This window comes from Leucoraja erinacea, chromosome 38 (assembly GCF_028641065.1).
Source record: "Leucoraja erinacea ecotype New England chromosome 38, Leri_hhj_1, whole genome shotgun sequence".
Classification (NCBI taxonomy): Eukaryota; Metazoa; Chordata; class Chondrichthyes; order Rajiformes; family Rajidae; genus Leucoraja; species Leucoraja erinaceus.
Window position 1 is genome coordinate 2,657,807 of NC_073414.1, and position 18,161 is coordinate 2,675,967.

Consider the following 18,161-nt stretch of genomic DNA (forward strand, 5'->3'; position numbering starts at 1 on the left):
GTCCAGGAACAGCTTCTTCCCTGCGGCTGTTACACTACTCAACACTGTACCTCGGTGATTGCCAATCACCTCCCCCCCCGGACACTCCTCCCACCAGGAAAAAAAATACTATGACTGTATGCACGTACTTGGTTCTTGGTCCTCCAAAATATTCCAAATGCAATTTAAACTGGAGGTGGTACCTCATGGTGGTACCCCATCTCCCCCCTCCCCCACACCTTCAGGGAGGTGGATGAGGACGGTGAAGTGTCTGTAATTGCTCACTTAATTGTAAGTTCTCCCTCCCTTCCATCGGCCGATAATAAGTAAAGTTTTGAACTGGTCTACCAAACAGTTTGTGTGGTGTCTGTTTAATAAGAAGCTAACCTGTTTAGTTGTTATAAAAGTAACTTTTTCAAAACCCTTCTTCAAACGTTGCCCATTTCCTTCGCTCCATAGATGCTGCTGCACCCGCTGAGTTTCTCCAGCTTTTTTGTGTACCTTCAATTTTCCAGCATCTGCAGTTCCTTCTTAAACATGATTTATAGGGGGTTAGACTTTGCCTTCCATCACAGTGAGGAGGAGATTAATTCTCTTATAGAAACTTACAAAATTCTTAAGGGGTTGGACAGGCTAGATGCAGGAAGATTATTCCCGATGTTGGGGAAGTCCAGAACTAGGGGGTCACAGTTTAAGGATAAGAGGGAAGTCTTTTAGGACCGAGATGAGAAAATCATTTTTTACAGAGAGTGGTGAATCTGTGGAATTCTCTGCCACAGAAGGTAGTTGAGGCCAGTTCATTGGCTATATTTAAGAGGGAGTTAGATGTGGCCCTTGTGGCTAAAGGGATCAGGGGGTATGGAGATAAGGCAGGGATGGGATACTGAATTGGATGATCAGCCATGATCATATCGAATGGCGGTGCAGGCTCGAAGGGCCGAATGGCCTACTCCTGCACCTATTTTCTATGTTTCTATGTGATGGATGTTCGTGTAAATTGTGTTGTGTCTTGGTTGTATGACTGCAGAAACCAAATTTTGTTTGAACCTCTGGGTTCAAATGACTACAAATAAATTGTATTATACTGTTTGAGTGAGTTTGGGTCAAGTTTGGTTCTCTGGTCTATAGATGCCCTGGGTGCGCGCGGTGCATTGTGGGGCCATCGCCCCGCCGCCCACCAACCGCCGTTTTGTCAGCCCCACAAACCGACGGCCCTTTGTCCGCGCCGGACCCCACTCGCTGAGGCAGCGGGACTCGGAGCTGAGGCCCGACTCGCTGAAGGCGGCGTTCCAACTTTCGGCAGTGGCGACATCACCGCCGAAGTCCGCTGGAATGGAGGGCGGCATCTTCGGCCTGGATCGCCTCAGCGCAGAGGGCAGAACAAGGAGTGAAGAGACAGAGACTAAGACTTTTGCCTCCATCACAGTGAGGAGGTGCTTGGTGAACTCACTGTGGTGGAGGTTACACAGAAAAGTTGGAGAAACTCAGCGGGTGCAGCAGCACCTATGGAGCGAAGGAAATAGGCAACGTTTCGGGCCGAAACCCTTCTTCAGACTGGTTCCCTCTTAATCACTGTGGTGGATGTTAACTTGTGTTTATAGTATGATTTGTTATTTATTATTATTGTGTATGACTGCAGGCAACGAAATATCGTTCAGGCCGAAAGGTCTGAATGACAATGAAGGAATCAAATCAAGTTAAATGAGTTATGGGGGGGTTTGAGTGAGTTTGGGTCAAGTTTGGTTCTCTGGTCTATTGATGCCCTGGGTGCGCGCGGTGCATTGTGGGGCCATCGCCCCGCCGCCCGCCCGCCGCCATTTTGTCAGCCCCACAAACCGACGGCCCTTTGTCCGCGCCGGACCCCACTCGCTGAGGCAGTGGGACTCGGAGCTGAGGCCTGACTCGCTGAAGGCGGCGTTCCAACTTTCGGCAGTGGCGACATCACCGCCGAAGTCCGCTGGAATGGAGGGCGGCATCTTCGGCCTGGATCGCCTCAGCGCAGAGGGCAGAACAAGGAGTGAAGAGCCAGAGACTAAGACTTTTGCCTCCATCACAGTGAGGAGGTGCTTGGTGAACTCACTGTGGTGGATGTTAATTTGTGTTTATAGAAACATAGAAATTAGGTGCAGGAGTAGGCCATTCTTTTGACAGGCACACGAAAGCATGATCATGTTTCTCACCTTTTGGCCTCTCTCCACTGGCTGCCTATTCAGTATAGGATTCGTTTTAAAATTATTTTATTTACTTTTAAATCCCTAAGTGGTCTTGCCCCGTCCTACCTATCTGAGCTTCTTCACCCTTATTCGCCCTCCCGCTCTCTCAGGTCAGATGATCAGCTGCTCCTGATTGAGCCAAAGACTAAGCGGAAGCTCAGAGGGGACCGTGCCTTTGCTGTGTCGGCTCCGAGATTGTGGAATGAATTGCCTCTGCACGTTAAACAGGCCCCTTCTCTAGCTGTTTTTAAATCACTCCTGAAGACATATCTATTCTCCATGGCCTTTGTAGACCAGTGAGGTGTCGAATTGTTTATTAACTTTATTTGCTTGGTTTTGCTGCGTTGTTTGTACTTGTGTTTTATGTTTTTTTAAATTTATTGTTTGGATTTTTGTATGTAATTTATGCGCCTCGTGTTAGTTGTATGTTCTGTTGTTCTGCCTGTTTTATGATGTCTTGCTTGTTTTCTTTTTTCTGTACAGCACTTTGGTCAGCTTTGGTTGTTTTTAAGGTGCTTAACAAATAAAGTTATTATTATTATTATTATTATTCGGCCCTTCGAGCCTGCACCGCCATTCAATATGATCATGGCTGATCATCCAACTCAGTATCCCGTACCTGCCTTCTCTCCATACCCCCTGAACCCCTTAGCCACAAGGGCCACATCTAACTCCCTCTTAAATATAGCCAATGAAGTGGCCTCAACTACCCTCTGTGGCAGAGAGTTCCAGAGATTCACCACTCTCTGTGTGAAAAAAGTTCTTCTCATCTCGGTTTTAAAAGGATTTCCCCTTTATCCTTAAGCTGTGACCCCTTGTCCTGGACTTCCCTAACATCGGGAAACAATCTTCCTGCATCTAGCCTGTCCAACCCCTTAAGAATTTTGTAAGTTTTCTATAAGATCCCCTCTCAATCTTCTAAATTCTAGAGAGTATAAACCAAGTCTATCCAGTCTTTCTTCATAAGACAGTCCTGACATCCCAGGAATCAGTCTGGTGAACCGTCTCTGCACTCCCTCTATGGCAATAATGTCCTTCCTCAGATTTGGAGACCAAAACTGTACGCAATACTCCAGGTGTGGTCTCACCACGACCCCGTACAACTGCAAGTTGTACAGTTGTACAACTGTTATAGTATGTTTTGTTATTTATTATTATTGTGTATGACTGCAGGCAACGAAATATCGTTCAGGCCGAAAGGTCTGAATGACAATGAAGGAATCAAATCAAGTTAAATGAGTTATGGGGGGGTTTGAGTGAGTTTGGGTCAAGTTTGGTTCTCTGGTCTATTGATGCCCTGGGTGCGCGCGGTGCATTGTGGGGCCATCGCCCCGCCGCCCGCCCGCCGCCATTTTGTCAGCCCCACAAACCGACGGCCCTTTGTCCGCGCCAGACCCCACTCGCTTTGCGGCCCGACTCGCTGAGGCAGCGGTGGCCCGACTCGCTGAAGGCAGTGTTCCAGCTTTCGGCAGCGGCGACATCACCGCCGAAGTCCGCTGGAATGGAGGGCGGCATCTTTGGCCTGGATCGCCTCAGCGCAGAGGGCAGAACAAGGAGTGAAGAGACAGAGACTAAGACTTTTGCCTCCATCACAGTGAGGAGGTGCTTGGTGAACTCACTGTGGTGGATGTTAAGGTTACACAAAAAAGCTGGAGAAACTCAGCGGGTGCAGCAGCATCTATGGAGCGAAGGAAATAGGCAACGTTTCGGGCCGAAACCCTTCTTCAGACTGCTGTTAATTTGTGTTTATAGTATGTTTTGTTATTTATTATTATTGTGTATGACTGCAGGCAACGAAATATCGTTCAGGCCGAAAGGTCTGAATGACAATGAAGGAATCAAATCAAGTTAAATGAGTTATGGGGGGGTTTGAGTGAGTTTGGGTCAAGTTTGGTTCTCTGGTCTATTGATGCCCTGGGTGCGGGTGGTGCATTGTGGGGCCATCGCCCCGCCGCCCGCCATTTTGTCAGCCCCACAAACCGACGGCCCTTTGTCCGTGCCGGACCCCACTCGCTTGAGGCCCGACTCGCTGAAGGCGGTGTTCCAGCTTTCGGCAGTGGCGACATCACCGCCGAAGTCCGCTGGAATGGAGGGCGGCATCTTCGGCCTGGATCGCCTCAACGCAGAGGGCAGAACAAGGAGTGAAGAGACAGAGACTAAGACTTTTGCCTCCATCACAGTGAGGAGGTGCTTGGTGAACTCACTGTGGTGTGGATGTTAATTTGTGTTTATAGTATGTTTTGTTATTTATTTATTATTTTGTTATTTATTATTATGGAGAACTCCAGAGCAAACAAAATCATGAGAGACCTCTTCCACCCCTGCAACGGACTGTTCCAGCCACTACGGTCAGGCAAACGGCTCCGTTGCCATGCAGTGAGAACGGAGAGGTTGAGAAGGAGTTTCTTCCCAGAGGCAATTCGGACTGTAAACGCCTTTCTCACCAGGGACTAACTGTACAGAACGTTTTTCCTTCTATTATTTATTATGTAAAATAATATGTGTGTTATGATTGTGTTTATAATTTGTTTGGTTGTTTTGTTGTTCCGCGAGCATTGCCACTTTCATTTCACTGCACATCTCGTATGTGTATGTGACAAATAAACTTGACTTGACTTATTGTGTATGACTGCAGGCAACGAAATATCGTTCAGGCCGAAAGGTCTGAATGACAATGAAGGAATCAAATCAAGTTAAATGAGTTCTAGGGGGGTTTGAGTGAGTTTGGGTCAAGTTTGGTTCTCTGGTCTATTGATGCCCTGGGTGCGCGCGGTGCATTGTGGGGCCATCGCCCCGCCGCCCGCCATTTTGTCAGCCCCACAAACCGACGGCCCTTTGTCCGTGCCGGACCCCACTCGCTTGAGGCCCGACTCGCTGAAGGCGGTGTTCCAACTTTCGGCAGTGGCGACATCACCGCCGAAGTCCGCTGGAATGGAGGGCGGCATCTTCGGCCCGGATCGCCTCAGCGCAGAGGGCAGAACAAGGAGTGAAGAGCCAGAGACTAAGACTTTTGCCTCCATCACAGTGAGGAGGTGCTTGGTGAACTCACTGTGGTGGATGTTAAGGTTACACAAAAAAGCTGGAGAAACTCAGCGGGTGCAGCAGCATCTATGGAGCGAAGGAAATAGGCAACGTTTCGGGCCGAAACCCTTCTTCAGACTGCTGTTAATTTGTGTTTATAGTATGTTTTGTTATTTATTATTATTGTGTATGACTGCAGGCAACGAAATATCGTTCAGGCCGAAAGGTCTAAATGACAATGAAGGAATCAAATCAAGTTAAATGAGTTCTGGGGGGGGTTTGAGTGAGTTTGGGTCAAGTTTGGTTCTGTGGTCTATTGATGCCCTGGGTGCGCGCGGTGCATTGTGGGGCCATCGCCCCGCCGCCCGCCCGCCGCCATTTTGTCAGCCCCACAAACCGACGGCCCTTTGTCCGCGCCGGACCCCACTCGCTTTGCGGCCCGACTCGCTGAGGCAGCGGGACTCGGAGCTGAGGCAGCGGTGGCCCGACTCGCTGAAGGCGGCGTTCCAACTTTCGGCAGCGGCAACATCACTGCCGAAGTCCGCTGGAATGGAGGGCGGCATCTTCGGCCTGGATCGCCTCAGCGCAGAGGGCAGAACAAGGAGTGAAGAGACAGAGACTAAGACTTTTGCCTCCATCACAGTGAGGAGGTGCTTGGTGAACTCACTGTGGTGGATGTTAAGGTTACACAAAAAAGCTGGAGAAACTCAGCGGGTGCAGCAGCATCTATGGAGCAAAGGAAATAGGCAACGTTTCGGGCCGAAACCCTTCTTCAGACTGGTTCCCTCTTAATCACTGTGGTGGATGTTAACTTGTGTTTATAGTATGATTTGTTATTTATTATTATTGTGTATGACTGCAGGCAACGAAATATCGTTCAGGCCGAAAGGTCTGAATGACAATGAAGGAATCAAATCAAGTTAAATGAGTTATGGGGGGGTTTGAGTGAGTTTGGGTCAAGTTTGGTTCTCTGGTCTATTGATGCCCTGGGTGCGCGCGGTGCATTGTGGGGCCATCGCCCCGCCGCCCGCCCGCCGCCATTTTGTCAGCCCCACAAACCGACGGCCCTTTGTCCGCGCCGGACCCCACTCGCTTGTCCTTGGCCCTTTCCCTCCGACAAAGGTAAGCTTTCCACCGGCCCCGGGGCCTCCCCCCGCTCCGCGCCGGGACCCCCCGCTTACCTCTCGCGCTCCGCCTCCCCTTCCTCGGCCGGAGAACCGTCGGGAACATTCCAGAAGGAGCGAGAGAGAGAGGGAATAAAAATCGCCTCAGTCGAACAAAAACAAGAGGCCTTCGGTTTCTGGGTTATGGAGGGGGGGGGGGGGGGGGAGGTGAATACACCGTCTAAACTGGCGGAATATTCTCCACATCGGCATGGGGGCAGTCTTCGTCGACTTTAAAGCGTCTCTTGTGTTGTTTCTGAGGGGAACGGGTAGTTATTGTTGGGTTTGGGGGGTTTTATTCGCCGGTTCTTCCCCCCCCTGTGCCTCGCTTGGCTTTCATGTTTCTCATCGCTCGCCTGCGCGCCGGCCAACCGAACTTGAAAAGGACAGCAAGCTTCACCCCGCCCCCGGCCCGCGCAGGTCCCGCCCCTTCCTCTCCCATTGGCTGGCAACCGCTCCTTCCTCCCTCCCCATTGGAGGAGTGCTCCGTCCATCGGCGGCTCCCAGTGCCATTGGTGTAGCCGCGCTGTCCATCAGCAGGGGCCCCGCCCTGGTGTGAACACGCAGGCGCAGCTACCGCTGTGCACCATGGAAGTTGTAGTCCTTAGAGACATTGTCAAGAGAAGTTCAAGTGAGTTTATTGTCATGTGTCCCTGCATAGGACAATGAAATTCTTGCTTTGCTTAAGCACACAGAACATAGTAGGCATAGTAGACAGGCCCCCTCACTGTCAGACAGGCCCCCTCACTGTCCATCTTCAAATCCAGTGTTAAAACGCATTTGTACTCCCTGGCTTTTGACCATGCCTGAGGCTTTGCTTCTGTTTGTGGTGTTTTTGATGTTTCTTTATTTTACATGTCTTTTCCTACTATTTCTTTTGATTGTTATTTTTGGTGTGTATTAACTTTTTTGTCAATGATTAGTGATGTACAGCACTTTGTTGCAGCTATGTTTGTTTTTAAAGTGCTCTATAAATAAAATTATTATTATTATTATTATTATTACTACAAAACACATCAATGTGTCCATATACCATAATATAAATATATATACACACATGAATAAATAAACTGATGAAGTGCAAATAACAGAAAATGGGTTCATAATAATCAGAGTTTTGTCTGAGCCAGGTTTAATAGCCTGATGGCTGTTGGGAAGTAGCTCCATAAATCCCTCCATAAATGCTGCCTGGCCCGCTGGGTTACTCCAGCATTCTGTGTCTATCTACATGTTTTATTAATAATAATAATAATAAACTTTATTACGGACTCGAGGTCCAGACTAGGGGCAACATTACATAAAAAATGCATTGCATAGCATAAGTACATATAAAATCTTAGTATATCATTTATAAAAGCATCATAAATTATATATTTTAAAAAAAAACAATGCATGAATTAAAAATCCAGATTAAAAGAAGTTATTAGTTAATAAGAACATTGTGTCATTTAAAGTGTACAATAATGTAAAAAGTGATTTTACACATTTCAATGTTATAGTAATATGTAAAATGCTATCAAGGTAGTTATTCTAGTAAAATTGGAAGGACATGCATGTGGTTAAAACTAGGATCATTCATCTACGATTTGAATGAATGATTGTATTGTATATCTTTATTGTCATTTCCTGAGTATTCACATACCCAGAGGAAACAAAAAAACGTTGCTCAACCAGTGTCCATTCAGTGTGCATTAAAAATAAATAGAAATAAAAATACATATATCATGAACAAATTTAACACTCTACTAAACATTCAACAGGCGTTCCGATTGGCAGCGGCACTACAGTGGCTCTGCTGCAGTGTGTCCAGGTTGGTGGTTGGTGCGCGATACTTTGGCAGGGCATGATTTTGCATGCACGGATCATGCACAGGTTCGATAAACAAATGAAGCTTTCCCAACAGACTGTTGTGTCGGAGTGGACCTTTGGCCTTGGGCCAAGTTTACATTCCATATCTGCCTGCTTTGGCAAGTTGCTGTTTTGTAAACCATGACCAGTAGAAATAACCCAGTTAATTTACGCAAGATATTTTATATGCCCCGTGCATGAATTTCTCCAGTGTAAGAAAATTTGGTTGGGGGATATTAAGGTGTATTTTAAAAGGCTCCCTTACAACTTTACAATCTCTTTACTTCCTTAAAGCTGTACAATCAGTTAATTATTGCAAATAAATCCCCAAATCTAAAAGATTATCAACATTGTTGTGCATTTAACCTTGGTGCATGTTGACCTGTCACAGAGCCCTTTATAAATCGGGAGAAAAGCGTGCCATCCGTAGATCTTGTTATTTTGTTTTGTAAGTGCGCTAGATAAGTCTGATCAAGATTAACCATTCATTTGGTGAATTTGTCTCCATTTTGAAACCATCAAATTAACTTCCGGAACTGGGCCCTCATCTCAATTTCTAATTTAATTGTTGAACCCATTTTGGCTTAATTTCCTTTTGTTATCTATATCTATATATTACTAAAACTCATCTTGTTTGTTTCTTTGTCTGTCTGCTATGTCCTGAAATTATGCCAAAACGGTACACGATAGCGCTTACACACCATTGTCCTGTGGTGTGTTGTATCAAGTTTTGTTTAGATTGATGACATATTTTACAAGTTATTCACATTTTAAACTTTACTTTGAAAAAAATGTTCTTCCATCTGCACTGGTAGTGAGCAGCGTATGACGTCACAATGGGATCTAATTTACATAAACTGCCCGTCAGCAGTGTTCCACCCCACAATTACATCACAATGGGATCTCATTTACATTTAAAAAAAAACTCAGTGTTCAAAAACACAGCAGCTTCCACCTCACAATTACGTCAAGGGGGGGTAGGGAGGAGAGGGGTTATAGAGGGAGGGAGTGACTGAAAGTGGGGGAATGGTGAGTGGGGGAGGGGAGGAGGAGGAAGGAGGGGGAAGAAATGCTGGGGATGAGGGGGAATGGAGGAGGACAGGGGGAGGAAGAGGGATGGTGAGGCGCACTTGGGGAGGGTTGCCATGACTCGCGTCACAACGGGGACCTTGGCGTCTCAACGGGAACCCGTCAGCCACACCTGCGCAGTTGGGGGCTATATGTGAGTGGTGGAATATTGCGTTCGGGGACCAGCCCTCCCGTGTGACAGACTTGGTCTAGTAAATATTAAAACAATTGCAAGTTCAGTTGCAAGCATTGTAAAGTGAAGATATTCATTTTCATAAAATAGCACTGTTGCTATCTTTTGCATATAAATGTACTCCAGAAAAGTTGCCAGGATTTTGTTTTGGTTATTCGACTCTGAACGTATAAGGAAACAAATGTTTACTCAAGCAGCACAAATGATGAAACCCCAGGCAAATAATCTGCACAAGGCTTTGCTCGGTGGCACAAATATTGAACAAATTAACCAGTGCCAACGAGTCAAAATTTTTCCTTTTTTCGATGGGCTAAGCTTAACACGGAGTTTCAAGTTTCGTGACAGTTTCATTTTTATGCCGCTTGTCTGCCATCAGTTCCCCACAAAGAGACTTCCGGGACAACGTTGGTACTTTCTCGGCTTGCCAGTGTTTTGTATTTGCTAATTGATCGTGCATTTACCTTCCTCGCAGCAACTTGGTGTGAAAGTTCCTTGCAATGGCTCGTACAAAGCAGACAGCTCGTAAATCCACTGGAGGCAAGGCCCCGCGTAAGCAGCTTGCAACCAAAGCAGCCCGCAAGAGTGCGCCGTCCACTGGTGGGGTGAAGAAACCACATCGTTACAGGCAGGTTCCTGGCATTATCTTTGGGGTGCCAAGCGAACGTGGCAATAGGGTGGGAGTGTGAACGAGCAAAAGGATCAGCCCTGTCATTCTCCCACGGGAGTAACGTAATCCGGAGTAACTATAGAGCAACAACTATATAACTTTAAACTTGGATATGGAAGCCAGATATTTGTATATGGGTTGTCAGGATTCATTGCCTGTGATATCTCATTCATATGTTTAGATGTTAGATGTTTATGGCAGAGATATATAGATTCTATGGTATGGGTTATTAGTATGAGTGTCAAGGGTTATGGGGAGAAGGCAGGAGAATGGGGTTAGGAGGGAAAAATAGATCAGCCATTATTGAATGGTGGAGTAGACTTGATGGGTTGAATGGCCTAATTCTGCTCCATACACATCAAAGTATCAAAGGTATTTTATTGGTCACATTCACCGAGGTATAATGAAGTGAAATGCTTTTTGCCATTTTGCAGCACACAAAAAAAAAGAATACAGACATAACACCAATGAGAGTCTTAAACAAAGAACATCCCCTCACAATGGCTCCCACCATGAGGGAAGGCACAAAGTCCAGTCCCCAACCCCTGTTCACCCATAGTCGGGCCTATTGAGGCCTCCACAGTTGCCTCTACGGAGGCCCGATGTTCCTGGCCGTTCTCGTCGGGTGGTGGTGCTCCGGCGTCGGGAGAGTCCTCACAGCGGCATGGGAACCCTGGAACGGCCACCTCCGTACTGGAGGCCGCGGCTTCCGAAGCCGAAAAGGCCGCGCCGGTTGGAGCTCCACAACTGGCCGCTCCACAGTCCCGCAGCTCCGCGAAGTTTTACCCGGCGGTCTCAGCTCACCGGAGCTCCAGCGCGGCGACCCAGGCAAGGCATCGCCCGCTCCACGATAACGCTCCAGCGCTGTGCCGCCGCCGAAGCCGAGGTTCTGGGCGGTCCACGACAGGAAACGCCGCTCCAGGCCCGCTGGTAGGCCGCGAGGACGGGTCGAAGCTGCAGCCCGGAGAAAAGCTGCCTCTCCGACCAGGTAGGGACCCTGAAAGATTGTTTCCCCCTCCCCCCTCCCCATGTCACCAAACTAGTCCTAACCAACAGTGAACACTGTTAGCCGTGGAGCGATCCAAGTGCTCAAGGTCAGAATGCTGGAGGACAATGGGGGCAGTACTGGGTATTTGTGTATGATGTTTTTTAGCAAAATGCTCTATTAATAATTATGATTTACAAGTGTACCGCCGCTTTAAGTCTTTTGCCTCAATCACAGTGAGGAGGTGCCTGGTGAACTCACTGTGGTGGATGTTAATTTCTGTTTATTGCGTGTTTTGTTATTTATTATTATATGTATGACTGCAGGCAATGACATTTCGTTCAGACCGAAAGGTCTGAATGACAAATAAAGGAATCTAATCTAATCTAGGAATCTAATGTGTAGTGATTTGCACTCACTTTTAGAATCATAGTTAAATTATACAGCACGAAAAAGTCCCTTCAATCCAACCCGTTCACATTGAATAAGCTGTCTATCTAATCTAGTTCCATTTGCTCATATCCTCCATATGCCCCAAACACTGGCCACCGAATGATGAACGAGGTCTGATTGACCTGGACGATGACTCGTTGGCCTGGGTCGCATCAACGGAGCTGCAGGTCTACAAGACATAGGACAGAAGAAGATATCCTTCTAAATCTTTCCTATTCATGTACCTGACCAAATGCCTTTTAAACTTTTATTTATAAAGCTTCCTCTGGTAACTTATTCCATACATCAGCCACCCGCTGTGTCAAAATATTGCCTCGCGGGTCCCTTTTCAGCCATTCCCCATTAACCTTAAATCTAAGTTTTTGACACCCCTACCCTGGGAAAAAAGACTGGAACCATATCTATGCCCTTCATGATAAAACAGTAGATCAGTACAGTATAGGAACGGCCCACAATTATTTTATACAGTCACCCTTCAACCTCCTGCGCTCTAGGGAAAACAGTTCCAGATGATCCAGCCTGTGAAATCTCAAGCCCTCCAGTTCTGGCAATCATGAATCTTCCCTACACCCTTTCCTGCTTCATGATATCCATCCTGTGGTAGAGCTTTCAGAACTGGACACAGTTTGGTCTCCGTCATCTTATACAGTTACAACTTTGATTCGTACAGAAATTGGAACTTGACTTTAAAATTCCCAGTGATAATTCTGAAAATATTTTAGTGTTGGAGCATGACTGGGAAAGTTTTGCAGGAGTCTCTTTAGTTTTCATTTTCTTTTTCACAAAGCAATGTAGAGATACAGCGCAGAAACAGGCCCTTCGGCCCGCTGAGTCTACACCAACCAACAATTTCCAGTGCGCTAGTTCTATCTTACCCCAGTTTCACATCCTACACATTTGGGGGAATTTACAGAAGCCAATTAATCTACAGACCTGTATGTCTTTGGAATGTGAGAGGAAACTAAAACACACGGTGAAAACACATGTGGTCACAGGGAGAACTTACAAACTCTTTGCAGACAGCATCCGTTGTCAGAATCAAACCCAGGTCTCTACCGCTGCGCCACCAGCAGCAACTCTACCGCTCCTCATTATTGAGTTATAATTCCAAGGCACTAGTTGAATTTTGATGTTGATGAGTTTCTGCGGCCGACCGACCTACCGATAGGTACAGCTCAGGACTAATCTGCTGAAGGCATATTTCCTTGCAGGTACCTTGTGATTAGAAGCAGAAACCCTGACTGACCTCGGCCGCTGGTGAAATCCTCAGCCATGCTTATTAAGTCCCCATTAGCTGTTCTAACAGTGCTGCCCATTCACTTTGGTTCTCCCCTCAGTTAACACAAGGTCATACAAAACTTTGTCCCTCAGTCACACCAAGTCACTTCCACCCAACACATCTGAGTATGTTGATGTACGCTGGCTCCAGGTTAAGCAATATCTCAGTTTTATATTTCTGATGCTTTGTTCAAATTCCTCCTGGGATTCGCATGTCCCTACTGTTATAACCTCATCCAGCTTTGCAAACCATCCTGAAATTTCTCTGTTCCCTCAATTCTGTTGTTTTTTTCCGAGCTTCTCTTAACTAAATCCCTGTTTTATGGTTGTCCCTTTTTGGCAATATGCCTTAAACTTCCTCACGTGCCGTGTCATTTTTTAGGTTAGGCTTTGTGAATTGTGGGTTGTTTTTGCAATATCAAAGTTGCTGTTATTACATTTTCGGTCTGCATGAATCCTCAGTGATTAACGCAGGCTGAGGATCAAAGCACAGGCTGTTTGCCTTGTGCAGCAACACTGCACACCAGATGGGGAGTGACTGTGACTGTTTAACATGAATAAGAATATCCAAATATAAACTAGTTCTCCTCTTGGGTGTAAGACCAGGGCAGTAGTAATGATCCTCCAAAGTCTGTCAGATCCAGAACAAGGGGTTCGTCAGATTCAGAACAAGGGGTCACAGTTTAAGGATAAGGGGGAAATCTTTTTGGACCGAGATGAGAAAAACGTTTTTCACACAGAGAGTGGTGAATCTGTGGAATTCTCTGCCACAGAGGGTAGTTGAGGCCACGGTTCATTGGCTATATTTAAGAGGGAGTTAGATGTGGCCCTTGTGGCTAAAGGGATCAGGGGGTATGGAGAGAAGGCAGGGACAGGATACTGAGTTGGATGATCAGCCATGATCATATTGAATGGCGGTGCAGGCTCGAAGGGCTGAATGGCCTACTCCTGCACCTATTTTCTATGTTTCTATTAATGCTTACATTCAATGTTTTCCACTGCTGGCCCGCAGTAGGTTTTCTCTCAAGAGTTCAAGGATGTTTATTGGTTATAAAATGGCACAATGAAATTCTTATTTGCGAAAGTTGCACAATGCTGCAGTAACTCAGTGGGTCAGGCAGCATCGTTGGGGAACATGGATATCCACGTTCTCCAGGGATGCTGCCTGACCCGCTGTGTTACTGCTGCATGTTGTGTCTTTCCTTGGGAAACCAGCATCTACAGTTCCATGTATCTAAATTCTTACTTGCAGCTTTACAGCAAAAGTATTGTAATTCGCTGTCCTTGTATACCTCGTGCATCTGAATGATGCAAGACCACAGCATTTATCCACTGTTTACTCCAAGCTTGAACAAGGAATTGCAATGCTCCCTGGTCTATGTGACAATAAACTAATCTGAATCTGTTTTCTAAAATCAAAAGGGGCCAGTTCGAATTATGTAAATCCTAGTTTTAGATACATATAGGAGGCCATTCCAATGCTGAAGAATTATTCCGACTAATTCCGCTTTCCACCTCTTGATCTCTGTTCCCACAGGTTACAACATTTTTAAGCATTCATGCAATGATGTGATGAAGGGTTTGGTCACCACTGAAAGAAGTTCTGCCATCCTTTGGGTGAAATGTGTTTTTTTTCAGCATCCCTCTAATCCTCCTATCAACAATGTTAATCAGTATCTCCAATTAGTGGCCTCTAAAACGTATCTGTTTGTGTGCAGATTTTCCTTTGAAATCTCCAGATTATAAAAAGATTGTTGGAGAAGGCGGTGTAGCAATAATAGATTGGTTGGTATAAGTTAAGGGAAACATGGATAACTTTAAAATTTGTATTCCTGCTAAAGTGGAGTTATCTCTGTTAATTTTGAATAAAAATAGGGTCAAGTTCAATTAAAATCCAGGTCCAAATCAGCTGGAAATTTGTACGGTGAATGTCTAAAACAATCTTGCCCCTAAATCTTGCTGAGGCCAGTTATATATTGAAAAATTAAGTAGTGAAAGACTTTTCATGGCAAGGGGCTAACAGATTGCAGAACCAATGAGGCTGTGATAGAGATCAGGAATCATCCAGTGTAAAATGGAGATGAATGTCCTTCAATTGCCGTATGTTCGGAGAAGTTGACTGAATATCCATACAATTTTTAAAAAGTTATTAAGTACCATTTCTTTCTCTATTAGACCTGGAACCGTGGCGTTGCGTGAAATCCGGCGATACCAGAAGTCCACCGAATTGCTGATCAGGAAGCTGCCCTTCCAGCGTCTCGTGCGTGAAATCGCACAGGACTTCAAAACCGACCTGAGGTTCCAGAGCGCCGCCATCGGGGCCCTTCAGGTGAGCAGCCCACGTCACACCCGTCTCTGTCACACAGTCTGTTTTCCCCAGAACTTCCCACTGGCCCGGTTTGAAAAATCTTTCCCTGCTGGCTGTGTAGTAAATAAGGTTCTGAGTTGCATTTATTACTTAGATTGGCGGAGTAGGTATGCAGAGTGACCCTAAACTATGAAATTAATGTATGCTGGTAGTTCAGCACTGTTCTCTGGTTGTGGTGGGATGATTCAGTTGCTTGATAACAGCTGGGAAGAAACTGTGCCTGAATCTGGAGGTGTGCGTTTTCACACTTATGCATGAGGGCAGAAGAGGGAGTGGCCAGGGTGTGACTCGTCCTTGATTATGCAACTGGCCTTGCCGAGGCAGCGTGAGGTATGAATGGAGTCAATAGAAGGGAGGCGGGCATGTGTGATGGTCTGGGCTGCGTCCACAGACGCAGTAACACAGTGACGTAGCCGTGTTAGACCACGTGACAAGTTGCAAGAGCAACCGAGTGACCACGTTCCTCTCTTTGCCTCTGCAGGAAGCCAGCGAGGCATACCTGGTTGGTCTGTTTGAAGACACCAACCTGTGCGCCATCCACGCCAAACGTGTTACCATCATGCCGAAGGACATACAGCTGGCCCGCCGTATCCGGGGCGAGCGTGCTTAAAAATGAAAGAGAAGAAAAGAAAAATCATGTTTTACCATGGGTCTTCTGTATTAATAGTAAAGGCTATCATTTTTTTTTTTTTTTTCCTTATTCTCATTCATAGTAGGCTAATTCATCCGAGCATATAATCTTCATTGTTTCAAAGAGAGGTTTAGGTCTTCTGTATTTGTATGTCCCAAACAAGAGTAATCTTTGTTGAGATGTTAACTAACTTTCAGTGGTGTTTTTTGTAAAATTCGTTTTTTCATACCAGCAAGCGATTAAAAACAAAGGGAGAATTTATACAAAGGTTTTGTAACAAAACCCAATTTACAACTCAGTACACCAGGCAGGGACCACATGGACCTGCTTCTATCAGGCAATCTGTAAGATATTCATGACAGATCACTATGCATTTTTTTTGTGTGTGTTTTTTCACTTATATTTGATAATTCTGCATTCTAGGAGTAGGCATGATGATTTTTTTTTTTCCTATTTCAATATTGCGTGTCTCAAAATGTTTGATCCTGATCTTTGTAATTGCAAAATTTTCCCATGAAAAATAATATTAAATAGATAGAGAAAAAAAACCCACAATTGAGTTGTGTACCTTAATGTGTGGCTGGCTGCTTTCTTGTATGCCTCGCACCGATGCTTCCTGGTGTCAACTAACCTGGTGGGTATTTATGTTTACCATTCACAGAACATTGAAAAATACAGCACACAAACAGGCTCTTCAGCCCAGAATGTGTCATTAACATGATGCCAACATAAACTAACCTCATCTGCCTGCATGCCAACAATACCCCTACATATCCATGTGCCAATTCAAAAGTATGAAGGCAAACAGGCTTGTGTGGAGTCCGTAAGTGAATGGAGCAGAGTTAGGCGGATTACTCGTGGATTTTACAAAAAAACAAACAAACTACAAACAGAGTGGAACAGAAACACATATTCACATATTACATATTTTTGGGAGGAAATAAAAAAGAAAAAGATACAACTGCAATTTTAATAAGACACCACACAACAGTAGAATAGAAACATAGAAACATCGAAATTAGGTGCAGGAGTAGGCCATTCGGCCCTTCGAGCCTGCACCGCCATTCAATATGATCATGGCTGATCATCCAACTCAGTATCCCGTACCTGCCTTCTCTCCATACCCCCTGATCCCCTTAGCCACAAGGGCCACATCTAACTCCCTCTTAAATATAGCCAATGAACTGGCCTCAACTACCCTCTGTGGCCGAGAGTTCCAGAGATTCACCACTCTCTGTGTGAAAAAAGTTCTTCTCATCTCGGTTTTAAAGGATTTCCCCCTTATCCTTAAGCTGTGACCCCTTGTCCTGGACTTCCCTAATATCGGGAACAATCTTCCTGCATCTAGCCTGTCCAACCCCTTAAGAATTTTGTAAGTTTCTATAAGATCCCCTCTCAATCTCCTAAATTCTAGAGAGTATAAACCAAGTCTATCCAGTCTTTCTTCATAAGACAGTCCTGACATCCTGACAATGGTACAGTAATGTTAGTCCCTGGTGAGATAGGAGTTTACAGTCCTAACGGCCTCTGGGAAGAAACTCCTTCTCAACCTCGCGGGTCAGACAGCATTCTTGAACACAAAATTCAAAGTGCCAGAGTAACTTTGAGTTACTGAGTGTTACTTTGAGTTAGCTGAGTGTCAGGTCAGTGTGAAAAAAGGATCCTGACACAAAGCGTGGGCGATCCGTGCTCTCCACAGACGCTGCCTCACCCGCTGCGTTACACCAGCACTTTGTGCTTCTTGTTCAAGGTTCCAGCACCTGCAGTTCCTTGTGTCTACTGAAGTAGTGAAAACAGCCGCTTCATTCATCCGACCCTCCAGGAGAGGGCAGCAAGAGGACAACAGACGAGGATGGATAGAAAGCAAACCACTGCAGGCGTTTCAAGTCCATGAAATAATAAGAGATAGCTGTGAATGTACAGTGTGAAGGATGGGCCAAAGTGGTCACTCTACATCTAAATTAAAGAGCTACAACATCCAGTGATATCCAAGAGGTTTAAACATTGCCAGCTTTTGGAAGGTGCACATGTTCTTAACATCATTTGGCATGAGGAAACATTAGCATCTATTTTAGATAGCCATGCTACCAGAGGAGGTGGTTGAGGCGGGTTCTATCACAACAGCCATGACCACATTGAATGGCGGTGCTGGCTTGAAGGGCCGGATGGCCTACTCCTGCATCTATAGTCTATTGTCTATAACATTTAAATGTCATTTGGATAGGGATATGGATAGGAAAGGAAAATATCGGCCACATGCGGGCTAAAATAGATGGGGCAACTTGGCCAGCATA

General features: G+C 45.7%; 1 protein-coding gene and 1 long non-coding RNA gene across 2 annotated transcripts in view; one reads left to right on the forward strand and one right to left on the reverse strand.

Annotated features, from left to right (window-relative positions):
• LOC129714127 (uncharacterized) overlaps positions 1-7,074 on the reverse strand; it is a 14,056-nt gene extending 6,982 nt beyond the window's left edge. Inside the window, exon 1 of the long non-coding RNA XR_008726321.1 lies at positions 6,395-7,074. This is a non-coding gene — a long non-coding RNA (uncharacterized LOC129714127). The remainder of the gene's footprint in view (positions 1-6,394) is intronic.
• h3f3c (H3 histone, family 3C) lies at positions 6,212-16,375 on the forward strand. Its single transcript, XM_055663610.1, has 4 exons — positions 6,212-6,335; positions 9,958-10,110; positions 15,044-15,197; positions 15,718-16,375. Exons 2-4 carry the CDS (start codon positions 9,983-9,985, stop codon positions 15,844-15,846), a joined length of 411 nt encoding a protein of 136 aa, XP_055519585.1. The 5' UTR covers positions 6,212-6,335; positions 9,958-9,982; the 3' UTR covers positions 15,847-16,375.
• Positions 16,376-18,161: the final 1,786 nt, after the last annotated feature.